General features: G+C 46.4%; 1 protein-coding gene across 1 annotated transcript in view; it reads right to left on the reverse strand.

Moving 5' to 3' along the window:
* The window catches only part of LOC137324656 (protein unc-93 homolog A-like), a 104,618-nt gene that overhangs the window by 67,070 nt on the left and 21,490 nt on the right, over positions 1 to 16,058 (reverse strand). Inside the window, exon 3 of the mRNA XM_067989218.1 lies at positions 12,186 to 12,415. Coding sequence (XP_067845319.1) covers positions 12,186 to 12,415 — 230 coding nt within the window. The remainder of the gene's footprint in view (positions 1 to 12,185; positions 12,416 to 16,058) is intronic.

Here is a 16,058-nt window from a genome sequence, read left to right on the forward strand (position 1 = left end):
AAATAATTGTTACTTACCAGTATAAATCCCTGAGAGAGTGTGGATTGTGGCCAAAGAATGTTGGATAGATGTTGTGTTGACAATGATCTTGTCAGCATCTTGTGGGCAATTAGCGGGTCCACAGTATGATAACTGCTCTTCAGTGATAGAAGCTGAAAGCCAAAGAATGTTTTTTACAAGATGACAGAGCACAAATTCAAATTTTGTTGCAAGATCTCAACTTTCTTTTGTAATTAAGTCGTTACTTTACATCGTGACATGAGAGTATCAGTAATTTTGAATATGTTTATCAGGATTACTATAATCTACATATTTTACATATGCATTCACAGTTTGTAATTCATATTTAGTCAAAGAAGTTAAATTAATATTGTGATATAAATGTTACTTTTTTGGTGTGTTTATTTGTTTGGAGACCTCTGTGTCATCTATATTCTGGCTCTAATATGATTTCATTGGCAGAATGCAATCAAACCTGTCAGTAACTAGAACTATAGTTAGCAACTTTAGCCAGAACGACAGCCAGGCCTGTTGATACAGATTAGCAGATTCATATGTCTAGAAGTTCAATTGGGCCCAAAAATGTGAAATTGGTGCTGGCACTTCATTATAACGGGTTGACTCTGACATCACTTAAAGGTGGCCAGCACCTCTTAAACAGGAGGCACATTCTGGCTGCAAACAGAAGGGAACACTTGTCAAAATAGAAATGACTTCAAGACCTGTGGTTTGGGCTTTCAGGATTTCCAATGCCACTTTGGAAGCACTGATCCAGACAGTGTCCATCCCATTTCCGTCACATCTGCCCTCACCCCTTCCCCTCTCTCCCAGAACCACGGTAGGGTTCCCCTTGTCCTCACCTTCAATCCCATCAGCCTCCACATTCAACGTATCATCCTCCGCCATTTCCGCCACCTCCAGCGCGATTACACCACTAAACACATCTTCCCCACCCTTCCCCTTTCAGCACTCCGAAGGGACCATTCCCTCCGCAACACCCTGGTCTACTCTTCCAACCCCCAACACCCATTCTCCTTCCCATGCAAACACAGGAGATGCAACACCTGCCCTTTTACCTCCGCTCTTCCCATCGTCCAGGGCCCCAAACACTCCTTCCAGGTGAAACAGCGGATTACTTGTATTTTTTTCAATTTAGTATACTTTTTTTTTTCGTTCATGGGATATGGGCGTCGTTGGCGAGGCCAGCATTTATTGCCCATCCCTAATTGCCCTTGAGAAGGTGGTGGTGAGCCGCCTTCTTGAACCGCTACAGTCCGTATGGTGAAGGTTCTCCCACAGTGCTGTTAGGAAGGGAGTTCCAGGATTTTGACCCAGCGACGATGAAGGAATGGCGATATATTTCCAAGTCGGGATGGTGTGGGACTTGAAGGGGAACGTGCAGGTGGTATTGTTCCCATGTCCCTGCCGGCCTTGTCCTTCTAGGTGGTTGAGGTCGCGGGTTTGGGAGGTGCTGTCAAAGAAGCCTTGACGAGTTGCTGCAGTGCATCCTGCAGATGGTACACACTCATGCCACAGTGCGCCGGTGGCGAAGGGAGTGAATGTTTCGGGTGGTGGATGGGGTGCCAATCAAGTGGGCTGCTTTGTCCTGGATGGTGTCGAGCTTCTTGAGTGTTGATGGAGCTGCACTCATCCAGGCAAGTGGAGAGTATTCCATCACACTCCTGACTTGTGCCTTGTAGATGGTGGAAAGGCTTTGGGGAGTCAGGAGGTGAGTCACTCGCCGCAGAATACCCAGCCTCCGACCTACTCTTGTAGCCACAGTATTTATATGGCTGGTCCAGTTAAGTTTCTGGTCAATGATGACCCCCAGGATGTTGATGGTGGGGGATTCGGCGATGGTAATGCCGTTGAATGTCATGGGGAGGTGGTTAGACTCTCTCTTGTTGGAGATGGTCATTGCCTGGCACTTGTCTGGCGCGAAAGTTACTTGCCACTTATCAGCCCAAGCCTGGATATTGTCTAGCTCTTGCTGCATGCAGGCACGGTCTGCTTCATTATCTGAGGGGTTGCGAATGGAACTGAACACTGTGCAATCATCAGCGAACATCCCCATTTCTGACCTTATGTTGGAGGGAAGGTCATTGATGAAGCAGCTGCAGATGGTTGGGCCTCGGACATTGCCCTGAGGAACTCCTGCAGCAATATCCTGGGGCTGAGATGATTGACCTCCAACAACCACTACCATCTTCCTTTGTGCTAGGTATGACTCCAGCCACTGGAGAGTTTTCCTCCTGATTCTCATTGACTTCAATTTTACTAGGGCTCCTTGGTACCACACTCGGTCAAATGCTGCCTTGATGTCAAGGGCAGTCACTCTCACCTCACCTCTGGAATTCAGCTCTTTTGTCCATGTTTGGACCAAGGCTGTAATGAGGTCTGGTGCCGAGTGGTCCTGGCGGAACCCAAACTGAGCATCGGTAAGCAGATTATTGGTGAGTAAGTGCCACTTGATAGCACTGTCGACGAAACCTTCCATCACTTTGCTGATGATTGAGAGTAGACTGATGGGGCGATAACTGGCCAGATTGAATTTGTCCTGCTTTTTGTGGACAGGACATACCTGGACAATTTTCCACATTGTCGGGTAGATGCCAGTGTTGTAGCTGTACTGAAACAGCTTGGCTAGAGGCGCAGCTAGTTCTGGAGCACAAGGCTTCAGCACTACAGCCGGGATGTTGTCGGGGTCCACAGCCTTTGCTGTATCCAGTGCACTCAGTCGTTTCTTGATATCACATGGAGTGAATCGAATTGGCTGAAGACTGGCTTCTGTGACAGTGGGGATATCGGGAGGAGGCCGAGATGGATCTGGCTGAAGATGGTTGCAAATGCTTCAGCCTTGTCTTTTGCACTCACGTGCTGGACTCCGCCATCATTGAAGATGGGAATGTTTACAGAGCCTCCTCCTCCCGTTAGTTGTTTAATTGTCCACCAGCATTCACGGACTGGATGTGGCAGGACTGCAGAGCTTTGATCTGATCCATATTCGCTGCTCACAATGCGGTCTCCTCTACATTGGGGAGACAAAACACAGATTGGGTGACGGTTTTGCTGAACACCTCCGCTCAGTCTGCAAGCGTGACCCTGACCTGCCGGTCACTTGCCATTTTTATTCTCCATCCCACTCCCACTCTGACCTCAGCCTCCTACACTGTTCCAACGAAGCTCAACGGAAGCTCGAGGAACAGCACCTCATCTTTCGATTCGGCACTTTACAACCTTCTGGACTCAACAATGATTTCAATAACTTCAGATCATAATCACTACTCCCATTTTTTCAGACAGCAGGTGCTGCTAATGGTTCTGCTGTTGCCATTTACATCTCCTCTGGACCCATCTTTTATTTCTTTACTTGTCCCATTACCACCCTCCTTACCTTGCACCATCATCCCTTTTGTCATTTAATCACTCCCCACCCTCCACCCTATCACAGACCTTCCCTTTTGATCTTTCCTCCCCTCCCCTTCTTCCCCCCATTTGCCTGGCTCTGTACTTGCTTAAAAACTGTTAAATCTTCAATTTCTTCCAGTTCTGACGAAAGGTCATCGACCTGAAACGTTAACTCTGTACTTTCTCCACAGATGCTGCCTGACGCTGAGTATTTCCAGCATTTTCTGTTTTTATTCCATAAACATGACAGTAGGTCCCAGCATGATGGAGCCTCTGGTGCTAGCTTGACAGCTTCCATGGAAGCTCAGACTGCTGCTATTTTGGCTCTGGAGGCCAATGTTGATAGGAACGTTCAGAGCACCACATCACTCCCGCACTCGATTCTCACACAGAGCTGTAGGAGTGCTAAGGTGCCCAGAAGAATGTCACTGGCTCCATGGGAGAGGCATCTGCTGTCCTCTCTCAGGATGACAGCATCCCTGTGCCCCTGCCACCCATTTTGCCAGTACCCTTGTAGAGTACAGTCTGTAATCAGGTCATCAAGGCCCAGAGCTGCTTGAGGTCGCCTACCATAAGAACATGTGAAATAGGAGCAGGAGTAGGCCATCCGGCCCCTCGAGTCTGCTCCGCCATTCAACAAGATCATGACTGATCTTCTACCTCAACGCCATTTTCCTGCACTATTCCCATATCCCTTGATGCCTTTAATATCTAGAAATCTATTGATCTCTGTTTTGAATGTACCCAATGACTGAGCCTCCACAGCCCTCTGGGGCCGAGTATTCCAAAGATTCACCACCCTCTGAGTGAAGAAATTTCTCCTCATTTCAGTCCTAAATGGCCTACCCCTTATTCTGAGACTGTGACCCCTGGTTCTAGACTCCCCAGCCAGGGGAAACATCCTCCTGTCCCTCTGTTGAGCCCTGTAAGAATTTAGTAAGTTTCAATGAGATCACCTCTCATTCTTCTAAACTCTAGAGAATACAGGCCTAGTCCACTCAATCTCTCCTCATACGACAATCCCGCCATCCCAGGAATCAGTGCAAACCTTCGTTGCACTCCCTCTATGGCAATTATATCCTTTCATAGGTAAGGAGACGAAAATTGGATACAATACTCCAGGTGCGGTCTCACCAAGGCCCTATATAATTGCAGTAAGGCATCTTTACTCCCGTACTCAAATCCTCTTGTAATAAAGGCCAAAAAGCAGTGATACAGCAGGGCTCATCCAGGATGTGAAATGTCCTCAATGGAAGATCATCAGCCTTCCACCTTCCAAGCTGCAGCCATTAGGGATATACCTTGAAGGGGAACTAGGACAAGTAAACGAGCACACAAGACAGGGACTAGGGGAGTTGCACGAGGGTGATACTTAATTATTCCAGTTAACTGTTACTCAAATAGGAAGTGAGTTATTGACATAAAGGCCCCGATATTTACGGGGAGGCAGGCAGGGAGCGGGAACAACTGTTGGGGGCCGGGAAATACAGGAAACGCGGAGGTCCTGACAAATTTCACGGCAGGACCTCAGTTGAATTTTTTTCCTCCGAGGACTGGAGAGGAAGGAGGGAGGGACAGATTGTCGGGGGACGGGGAGACATTAGATCGCGGGGGAGTCGGCCATTCACGGGGGGAGAGATCACAGGGGGGTTTGGAGATCGCGGGGAAGGAGTTAGATCGTGGCAGGTTAGCTTGGGGACCGGGGGGAAGCACCCCTGCTCCTCCTGGCCCACAAGCAGTGCTGGAAAAACATTTAACTGCTGGATCCGGCTGTTCACGTCTCCCTTTTGCTGCCGGGTTTCCCGAGCGCCAGAAAACCCGTCTGGCAGCTGATAAATCCAAATGGCTACTAAAATCTGAGGCACGCAGACTCATTTAAATATTATAATTACCGACCCACCTCTCTGGATTGGGTTAGTCACCTGCCTGCCAAACTACCCCGGTTAAACCGGAAGTAGGCACTTTCGCGGTGGGTTGGGTTTCCCATTTGTAAGAATTTAACCCTCTCCCACCACTCCTGGGGGGTTAAAATTGCCCTATGGTATTGGTGTTCATATTTGTAAGCAGTTGAGGCCAAGGCTCATTAGGCTGGACTTGAAGAAAGGCCATCAGATGGTGCTAGTGAGGACAGTGGTGATAAGAATTGCGCAACTGTTGATGTATTGGGTATAGTTAATACTGAGGAGGACTGCGACATAATACTGGAAGACATTAATAAACTTGCAGAATGGGCGCGTAATTGGCAAATGAATTTCAACATAGATAAGTGTGAGGTATTACATTTTGGTAGGAAGAATAAGAGGGCCACATACTGCGTGAATAATAAGTCTAAATGGGGTAGAAGAACAGAGGGATCGGGGCTACAGGTACACAAATCACTAAAAGTAGCGACGCAGGTTAATAAGGCCATAAAATAAACAAACCAAGAACTGAGGTTCATTTCTTAAGGGATAGAATTAAAAAGCAGAGAAGTTATGTTAATTTTGAATGGAACCTTGGTTAGACCACACTTGGAGTATTGTGTACAGTTCTGGTCTTTTTTTTTATTCGTTCACGGGATGTGGGCGTCGCTGGCAAGGCCGGCATTTATTGCCCATCCCTAATTGCCCTTGAGAAGGTGGTGGTGAGCCGCCTTCTTGAACCGCTGCAGTCCGTGTGGTGACGGTTCTCCCACAGTGCTGTTAGGAAGGGAGTTCCAGGATTTTGACCCAGCGACAATGAAGGAACGGCGATATATTTCCAAGTCGGGATGGTGTGAGACTTGGAGGGGAACGTGCAGGTGGTGTTGTTCCCATGCGCCTGCTGCCCTTGTCCTTCTAGGTGGTAGAGGTCGTGGGTTTGGGAGGTGCTGTCGAAGAAGCCTTGGCGAGTTGCTGCAGTGCATCCTGTGGATGGTGCACACTGCAGCCACAGTGCGCCGGTGGTGAAGGGAGTGAATGTTTAGGGTGGTGGATGGGGTGCCAATCAAGCGGGCTGCTTTATCTTGGATGGTGTCGAGCTTCTTGAGTGTTGTTGGAGCTGCACTCATCCAGGCAAGTGGAGAGTATTCCATCACACTCCTGACTTGTGCCTTGTAGATGGTGGAAAGGCTTTGGGGAGTCAGGAGGTGAGTCACTCGCCGCAGAATACCCAGCCTCTGACCTGCTCTCGTAGCCACAGTATTTATATGGCTGGTCCAGTTAAGTTTCTGGTCAATGGTGACCCCCAGGATGTTGATGGTGGGGGATTCGGCGATGGTAATGCCGTTGAATGTCAAGGGGAGGTGGTTAGACTCTCTCTTGTTGGAGATGGTCATTGCCTGGCACTTATCTGGCGCGAATGTTACTTGCCACTTATCAGCCCAAGCCTGGATGTTGTCCAGGTCTTGCTGCATGCGGGCTCGGACTGCTTCATTATCTGAGGGGTTGCGAATGGAACTGAACACTGTGCAGTCATCAGCGAACATCCCCATTTCTGACCTTATGATGGAGGGAAGGTCATTGATGAAGCAGCTGAAGATGGTTGGGCCTAGGACACTGCCCTGAGGAACTCCTGCAGCAATGCCCTGGGGCTGAGATGCTTGGCCTCCAACAACCACAGCATCTTCCTTTGTGCTAGGTATGACTCCAGCCACTGGAGAGTTTTCCCCCTAATTCCCATTGACTTCAATTTTACTAGGGCTCCTTGGTGCCACACTCGGTCAAATGCTGCCTTGATGTCAAGGGCAGTCACTCTCACCTCACCTCTGGAATTCAGCTCTTTTGTCCATGTTTGGACCAAGGCTGTAATGAGGTCTGGAGCCGAGTGGTCCTGGCGGAACCCAAACTGAGCATCGGTGAGCAGGTTATTGGTGAGGAAGTGCCGCTTGATAGCACTGTCGACGACACCTTCCATCACTTTGCTGATGATTGAGAGTAGACTGATGGGGCGGTAATTGGCCGGATTGGATTTGTCTTGCTTTTTGTGGACAGGACATACCTGGGCAATTTTCCACATTGTCGGGTGGATGCCAGTGTTGTAGCTGTACTGGAACAGCTTGGCTCGAGGCGCAGCTAGTTCTGGAGCACAAGTCTTCAGCACAACAGCTGGGATGTTGTCGGGGCCCGTAGCCTTTGCTGTATCCAGTGCACTCAGCCGTTTCTTGATATCACGTGGAGTGAATCGAATTGGCCGAAGACTGGCTTCCGTGATGGTGGGGATATCGGGAGGAGGCTGAGATGGATTATCCACTCGGCACTTCTGGCTGAAGATGGTTGCAAACGCTTCAGCCTTGTCTTTTGCACTCACGTGCTGGACTCCGCCATCATTGAGAATGGGGATGTTTGCAGAGCCTCCTCCTCCCGTTAGTTGTTTAATTGTCCACCACCATTCACGACTGGATGTGGCAGGACTGCAGAGCTTTGATCTGATCCGTTGGTTGTGGAATCGCTTAGCTCTGTCTATAGCATGTTGCTTCCGCTGTTTAGCATGCATGTAGTCCTGAGTTGTAGCTTCACCAGGTTGGCACCTCATTTTTAGGTACGCCTGGTGCTGCTCCAGGCATGCTCTTCTACTCTCCTCATTGAACCAGGGTTGATCCCCTGGCTTGTTGGTAATGGTAGAGTGAGGAATATGCCGGGCCATGAGGTTACAGATTGTGCTGGAATACAATTCTGCTGCTGCTGATGGCCCACAGCGCCTCATGGATGCCCAGTTTTGAGCTGCTAGATCTGTTCTGAATCTATCCCATGTGCCACACAACACGTTGGATGGTGTCCTCAGTGCGAAGACGGGATTTCATCTCCACGAGGACTGTGCGGTGGTCACTCCTACCAATACTGTCATGGACAGATGCATTTGCGACAGGTAGATTGGTGAGGACGAGGTCAAGTAAGTTTTTCCCTCGTGTTGGTTCGCTCACCACCTGCCGCAGGCCCAGTCTAGGCAGCTATGTCCTTCAGGACTCGGCCAGCTCGGTCCGTAGTGGTGCTACCGAGCCACTCTTGGTGATGGACATTGAAGTCCCCCACCCAGAGTACATTTTGTGCCCTTGCTACCCTCAGTGCTTCCTCCAAGTGGTGTTCAACACGGAGGAGGACTGATTCATCAGCTGAGGGAGGAGCAGGAGGTTTCCTTGCCCATGTTTGACCTGATGCCATGAGATTTCATGGGGTCCAGAGTCAATGTTGAGGACTCCCAGGGCCACTCCCTCCTGACTGTATATCACTGTACCGCCACCTCTGGTGGGTCTGTCCTGCCGGTGGGACAGGACATACCCAGGGCTGGTGATGGAAGAGTCTGGGACGTTGGCTGAAAGGTATGATTCTGTGAGTATGGCTATGTCAGGCTGTTGCTTGACTAGTCTGTGGGACAGCTCTCCCAATTTTGGCACAAGTCCCCAGATGTTAGTAAGGAGGACCTTGCAGGGTCGACTGGGCTTGGTGTTTTGCCGTTGTCGTGTCCGGTGCCCAGTGGTCCGATGCTGGGTGGTCCGTCCGGTTTTATTCTTGTTATGACTTTTCGTAGCGAGATTTTACAATTGAGTGGCTTGCTGGGCCATTTCAGAGGGCAATTAAGAATCAACCACATTGCTGTGGGTCTGGAGTCACATGTAGGCCAGACCGGGTAAGGGCGGCAGGCTTCCTTCCCTAAAGGACATTAGTGAACCAGATGGGTTTTTACGACAATCCGGTAGTTTCATGGCCATCATTACTGATACTCGTATTTTAATTCCAGATTTTTTTTAAATTTAATTAATTGAATTTAATTAATTAATTGAATTTAAATTCGCCAGCTGCCGTGGCAGGATTTGAACTCATGACTCTGGATTTTAGTCCAGGCCTCCGGATTACTAGCCCAGTAACATAACCACTATGCTACCGTACCCATAATATATTATGAGAAGAATATAGAGGCACTGAAGACGGTGCAAAGAATATTTACGAAGATGATACCAGAACTGAGAGGTTATACCTGTCAGGAAAGATTGAGCAAGCTGGGGCTCTTTCCTTTAAAAGGTAGAAGACTGAGGGGTGACCTGATAGAGATCTTTAAGATTATCCGGATGATCCGGACATAGTAGTTAAGGAGGAGAGGTGTGAAATATTGGACAAGGTAAACATAATGAGAGAGGAAGTGCTCGAGGGACTGGAATCCTTGAAAGTTGATAAGTCACCAGGGCTAGATAGATTATTTCCTAGGCTATTGAAGGAAGCCAGGGAGGAAATAGCGGATGCTCTGAGGATCATTTTCCAATCCTCACTTGATACAGGGGAGGTACCGGAGGACTGGAAGACTGCAAACGTAGTACCATTGTTTAAAAAAGGTACGAGGGAAAGGCCGAACAAAGGCCGGTCCAGTCTTACCTCAGTGGTGGGCAAACTATTAGAATCAATACTGAGAGATAGGATACTGAGAGAAAGGCATGGTTTAATCAGGGATAGTCAGCATGGGTTTGTTCAGGGAAGGTCATGCGGTACAAATCTGATTAAATTCTTTGAAGAAGTGACAAGCAGGATTGATGAGGGTAGTGCAGTGGATGTTGTGTACCTGGATTTTAGAAGGGATTTGACATGGCAGACTAGTCAGAAAGGTAAAAGCCCATGGGATACAGGGAAATATGGCGAATTGGATCCAAAATTGGCTCAGTAACAGGAAACAAAGGGTAAAAGTCGATGGATGTCTTTGCGAATGGAAATCCGTTTCCAGTGGTATGCCACAGGGCTCAGAGTTGGGTTCCTTACTGTTTTTGGTATATATTAATGATTTGGACTTGAATGTAGGGGGCATGATTGGCAAATTTGCAGATGACACAAAAATTGGCCATGTAGTTGATAGTGAAGAGGATAGCTGTCGACTCCAAGAAGATATCAATGGGTTGGTTCAGTGGGCGGAAAAGTGGCAAATGGAGTTCAACCTGGAGAAGTGTGAGGTAATGCACTTAGGGAGGGCAAACAGTAAAAGGGAATACACAGTAAACAGGAATATATTGAGAGGGGTAGAGGACGTGAGAGACCTTGGAGTGCACGTGCACAGGTCCCTGAAGGTGGCAGTACAGGTAGATAAGGTTGTGAAGAAGGCATATGGAATGCTCTCCATTATTAGCCAAGGTATAGAATACAAAAGCAGGGATGTAATGATGGAACTGTATAAAACGCTGGTAAGGCCACAGCTGGAGTATTATGCGCAGTTCTGGTCACCACATTACAGGAAGGACGTAATTGCTCTGGAGAGAGTGCAGAGAAGATTTACAAGAATGTTGCCAGGGCTTGAAAATTGCAGCTACGAGGAGAGATTGGATAGGCTGGGGTTGTTTTCCTTGGAGCAGAGGAGGCTGAGGGGAGACTTGATTGAGGTGTACAAAATTATGAGGGGACCAGATCGAGTAGACAGGAAGTACCTGCTTTCCCTTGCGGAGAGTTCAAGAACTAGAGGACACAGATTTAAGCTGATTGGCAGAAGGATTAGTGGGGACATGAGGAAAAACTTTTTACCAGAGGGTGGTGGGTATATGGAATTCGCTGCCCGAATTGGTGGTAGAGGCAGGGACCCTCAACTCTTTTAAAAAGTACCTGGACCTGCACCTAAAGTGCTGTAAGCTGCAGGGCTACGGCCCGGGTGCTGGAAGGTGGGATTAGAATGGGCACCTGGTTGTTCTTCAAGCCAGCATGGACATGATGGGCCGAATGGCCCCCTTCTGTGCTGTATCTTTTCTATGGTTCTATTATGAAAGGGCTTGATAGGATAGACGTAGAGAAGATGTTTCCACTTTCGGGGGAGACCAGAACTATGGGCCATAAATATAAGATAGTCACTAATAAATCCAATAGGGTATTCAGGAGAAACCTCCTGTGGTTAGAATGTGGAACTCACTACCACAAGGAGTAGTTGAGGCGACTAGCATAGATGCATTTAAGGGCAAGCTAGATAAACACATGAGGGAGAAAGGAATAGATGCATATACCGATAGGGTTAGCTGAAGTAGGGAGGGAGGAGGCTCGTGTGGAGCATAAACATCGGCATGGACCTGCTGGGCCGAATGGCCTGTTTTTGTGCTGTACATTCTACATATTTCTATTGGGGATAGGAAGGATGGTTTAGGTGAAGCATTTTTGGATCAGTTGCTCTCTGAGAACTCTGGTAGCCAAGGGCACTGGTGATCGACGCTGCTTCCCGCTCTTCCTCCTCTTCGTGATGGTCTTCCTCCGCCTCTTCCTCCACTTCTTGCTGCCCAGTTGGTGGTAAGGGCTGGTCAATATGAATTGATTGAAAATCCCTCCAAGGCCAAATAGTCAAAAATCCTCAAAGGTGACGTGAGAAAATATCTAGGTTTGGCTGCATAGGGAGGAGAGTACTGAAATAGCCTCAGAAATGTTAACCTTTTTCAACAAAGCACTTCATAAAGCTCTTTTTTGAATGTATTTTGAGACTCAAGAGGATACTTTGATCCCATATGTTTGCATTGAATGGAGGGAGGATTCTAGGTTATGCCACATGGGCAGAGTGCTGACATACCCTCATGAATTTAATGTTCACAAATGTCCCTCTACCTCAGTAACATACAAACAAGCAGAATCCATTCTGCTATATATTGCCATAGCCCATAAATCATTGACATAATTCAGAAACATCAGTCCCACAGAGTAATTAAGTAAATTTTCTAAAGAGATAAAAGTAGAAATTATAGTCAGCGATACGTAATGCGCTCACACCAAATTCCTCTCTCTGCTGCTTTGACAGAGACATTAACCCATTTATTTCAATAGATAATAACAATGCAGCATATATTATGGTACTTCCAAACAAGTATGTCTTCTTACCTGTATCAGAAGTGTAATGAAATATTAATGAAGACATTAGATTCCCCCAAACAGCAGATGACTGAAATATAAGGAAGAAAACCCCAAAGTAGTGGTTTATTATGTTTTCTGCAATCTTATTGTTCTTCCTTGCATTTCGGTTACCACAAATGGTAAGATAGGTGCATTTAGCAGACCAAAGTGGAGCTCCTCCGAACCCAAGGATTATTGCAGTGGGAATAAGTGTGTACCTGTGAAAAACAATATCTTCATTATAACTCTACGACTAACCTTTAATGTCTTATTCATTGCTGTTAAGATTTATTCATATGAATCATATCATTTTCATAATTCACATCGAGGATTGATTAATTCATATTATTCCCAGACTATGTTTGGTTTTGCGAAACATATATGCCTGGTCGAGCAGATTCTACATTTGCACTCAACAGTAGGCTCTTGCTGTGTCATGTTTGTTATCTTACAAACACAGAAGATTGCAACAAATTAAATCTATTCAGTAGTGTTGATCGTAAGTGCTGACACTGCATGAACGTACATTTGGGTGATCCATTTGAATAGTACCCGTTTAATTTAGCCATATGTTCAATTTCAGACATCCAAAAGGAAACACACACCAGCTTTAATTAAGCTAGTACAAGATGAATTTTCAGGATAAATATAAATGATAAAGTTATGCATTAGTGATATCAACTGAATATAACAATATAGATACACTTAGCAACCCCAACCAATCTTTTTTAATTGGTGGAATTACTTAAATGGTTTCCTAAAATTGAAATTTAATTTTTTTTGAATATCATAGGTGCATTATATTAACCCTTAATGTGCCAAGGACAAGTTATCTCATCTAAGCATAATTACACTGCCAAAGTCACCGACAAGAAATTGTCCAGTTGTAGTGGATCTCTGGTAACGTTATAAAGATTCTCCAAACATTTGAGTAGTTTTATTATTGTGATCTTATGAGTTTATTTTAGTATCACAATGTATGAATTAAAAATATTTTTGAAAAGACCAGCCAGGGAGATTAGAATTTCTTGGGAACTGCCAGCAAATTAAAGGTTCATCCACAGAATGTGATTTTAAATACAAAGCTATGATCACCAACTTAATATTTACACTCCAGAGGGCTAATGTGTTATCATTGGAAGTGACCCTCATAGAATAATAGAAAGGTTACAGCATGGAAGGAGGCCATTCAGCCCATCGAGTCCGCACCGGCTCTATACAAGAGCAACCCAGCTAGTCCCACTCCCCCGCCCTATCCCCGTAGCCCTGTGAATTTTTTTCCTTTCAAGTACTTATCCAGTTCTCTTTTGAAGGCCATGATTGAATCTGCCTCCACCACCCCCTCAGGCAGTGCATTCCAGATCCTAACCACTTGCTGTATGAAAAAGTTTTTCCTCATGTCACCTTTGGTTCTTTTGCCAATCACCTTAAATCTATGTCCTCTGGTCCTTGATCCTTCCGCCAATGGGAACAGTTTCTCTCTATCTACTCTGTTTAGACCCTTCATGATTTTGAATACCTCTATCAAATCTCCTCGCAACTATCTCTGTTCCAAGGAGAACAGCCCCAGCTTCTCCAGTCTATCCCCGTAACTAAAGCCCCTCATCCCTGGAATCATTCTAGTAAATCTCTTCTGCACTCTCTCTAAGGCCTTCACAACTTTCCTAAAGTACGGTGCCCAGAACTGGACACAATACTCCAGTTGCGGCCGAATCTGTATTTTATAAAGGTTCATCATGACTTCCATACTTTTGTACTCTATGCCTCTATTTATAGAGCCCAATATCCCATATGCTTTTTTAACCGCTTTCTCAACCTAGCCCTGCCACCTTCAATGATTTGTGCACATATTCCCCCAGATCCCTCTGCTCCTATACCCCTTTTAGAATTGTGCCCTCTGGTTTATATTGCCTCTCCTCGTTCTTCCTACCGAAATGTATCACTTCACATTTTTCTGCATTAAATTTCATCTACCATGCGTCTGCCAATCCCACCAGCCTGTCTACACCCTCTTGAAGTCTATCATTATCCTATTCACTGTTACCTATCCTTTCAAGTTTTGTGTCATCTGCAAATTTTGAAATTGTGCCCTGTACACCCAAGTCCATGTCATCAATATATATCAAGAAAAGCAGTGGTCCCAGCACTGACCCCTGGGGAACACCACTGTACAACGCCCTCCAGTCAGAAAAACAACCGTTCACCACTACTCTCTGTTTCCTGTCCCCTAGCCAATTCTGTATCCATATTGCTACTGCCCCCTTTATTCCATGGGCCGCAATCTTGATGATAAGCCTACCATGTGGCACTTTATCAAACGCCTTTTTAAAGTCCATATACACCACACCAACTGCATTGCCCTCATCTACCCTCTCTGTCACCTCATCAAAAAACTCATCTGCCATTAGTGGAAGGCTACCTCCCATTATCTTTTCAGAGAGCATGAACAGCCAACCACCTCTCGAGATACCGGCCCTCATATTACACTTAGGATAAGCACTAAAATAGGTGTTAGAAAGGCACCTTCAGCCACCTAGGCGAAGCACAGTGTTAGGAAAGAATAGTTTGGCTTCAGTTCATTCTGGACTTTGTTGTAATAAAATAGAATGCACATTGACAGTGTGGTTTGTTATTTCTGGAGGTTAGAGTCATACAAGAAAGGGTGCATTTATTTGGTGCTGACTTATTCACTCAGGTAATGATTAGGGGCAAAGAGGGGCTGTGTGTTGTCATCTTGTAGGATTGGGGGAATGTCCCTTTATTTGAAAGTGGGGGAGATGGAGATAAGACTCTGGTGTTAAAGGTAGACTGTGTTACACAGAAGAGAAGATTTCAGTGATGAGATCTGCTCTGATGTCCCTTGTAGCAATCACTGAGGAGTCCTCTGAGTGCAGGTCATTCTGCTGCTCTCCTTCATTTAGTTCTGGCTCCACTGAAGCCAGGGTTTTCTTACCAGCAATGTCTTGTCCAGCCCTTTTTTGAATTGTAAAGTTGTGCAGGGCACAGCAGGCTGCAACTATTTGTGACACATGATCTGGAGCATACTGCAAAGCCCTTCCCAACATGTCCAGGCAGCAAAAGTGTGCCTTTAAGAACCTGATGGTCCTCTCGATGACCAATCTATTAGAAGTATGTGCCTCATTGTAACGCTTCTCTGCTGCTGTTTAGGGCATTCTTAGTGGGTTTAATTTCCATAGGAGAAGGGGATAGGCTTTGTCACCCGGAAGCCATCTTTTGATCTCATTTTGTTCCCTGAAGAAGTCAGGAAGGTCCGAGTCTTGAAGGATGAATGCATTGTAACAACTTCCAGCATATCTGGCGTTTGTTGACATGTAGGATCCTCTGCATGTTGCAACATAGTCTGTACACTAAAGGAGTAGAAGCCCTTCAGATAGTTGAGGGGGTGTTCTGTGGGAGTACGCAAAGCAACATGGGTGCTATCAATAGCACTCTGGACCCTGGGGAAGCCAGCAACCCCATAAAATCATATGGTCCTATCTCGCTGCTGCCTAACTGTGATGCCAAAGAGGAGGAATTTTCCAGCTCTCCTATAAAGTGCATCAATGACCTAACAAATGCATGCCTTTGCTGCAGCCTGACTGATTACAGAGATTGCCTGAGGTTGCCTACAAAGTTGATTATGATCATGCCTTCATAGCAAGAGAGAGAGCAGTGCAGGCAGATTAGTGTGACTGTAAATTGTCATGCAGTAGGTGACAGAGCTGCCGTATTGCCACTTAGGTGAAGCACAGTCTTATTATACGCATCTCCTCAGTAAAGTCCATATGACCTGTGCTGCCTGTATATTCTATGGGGGAAGAAGTAATATCTGGTGGGCTGCATCCTTCTTAAATGCTGCCT

Source organism: Heptranchias perlo, chromosome 8 (assembly GCF_035084215.1).
Source record: "Heptranchias perlo isolate sHepPer1 chromosome 8, sHepPer1.hap1, whole genome shotgun sequence".
Lineage (NCBI taxonomy): Eukaryota > Metazoa > Chordata > Chondrichthyes > Hexanchiformes > Hexanchidae > Heptranchias > Heptranchias perlo.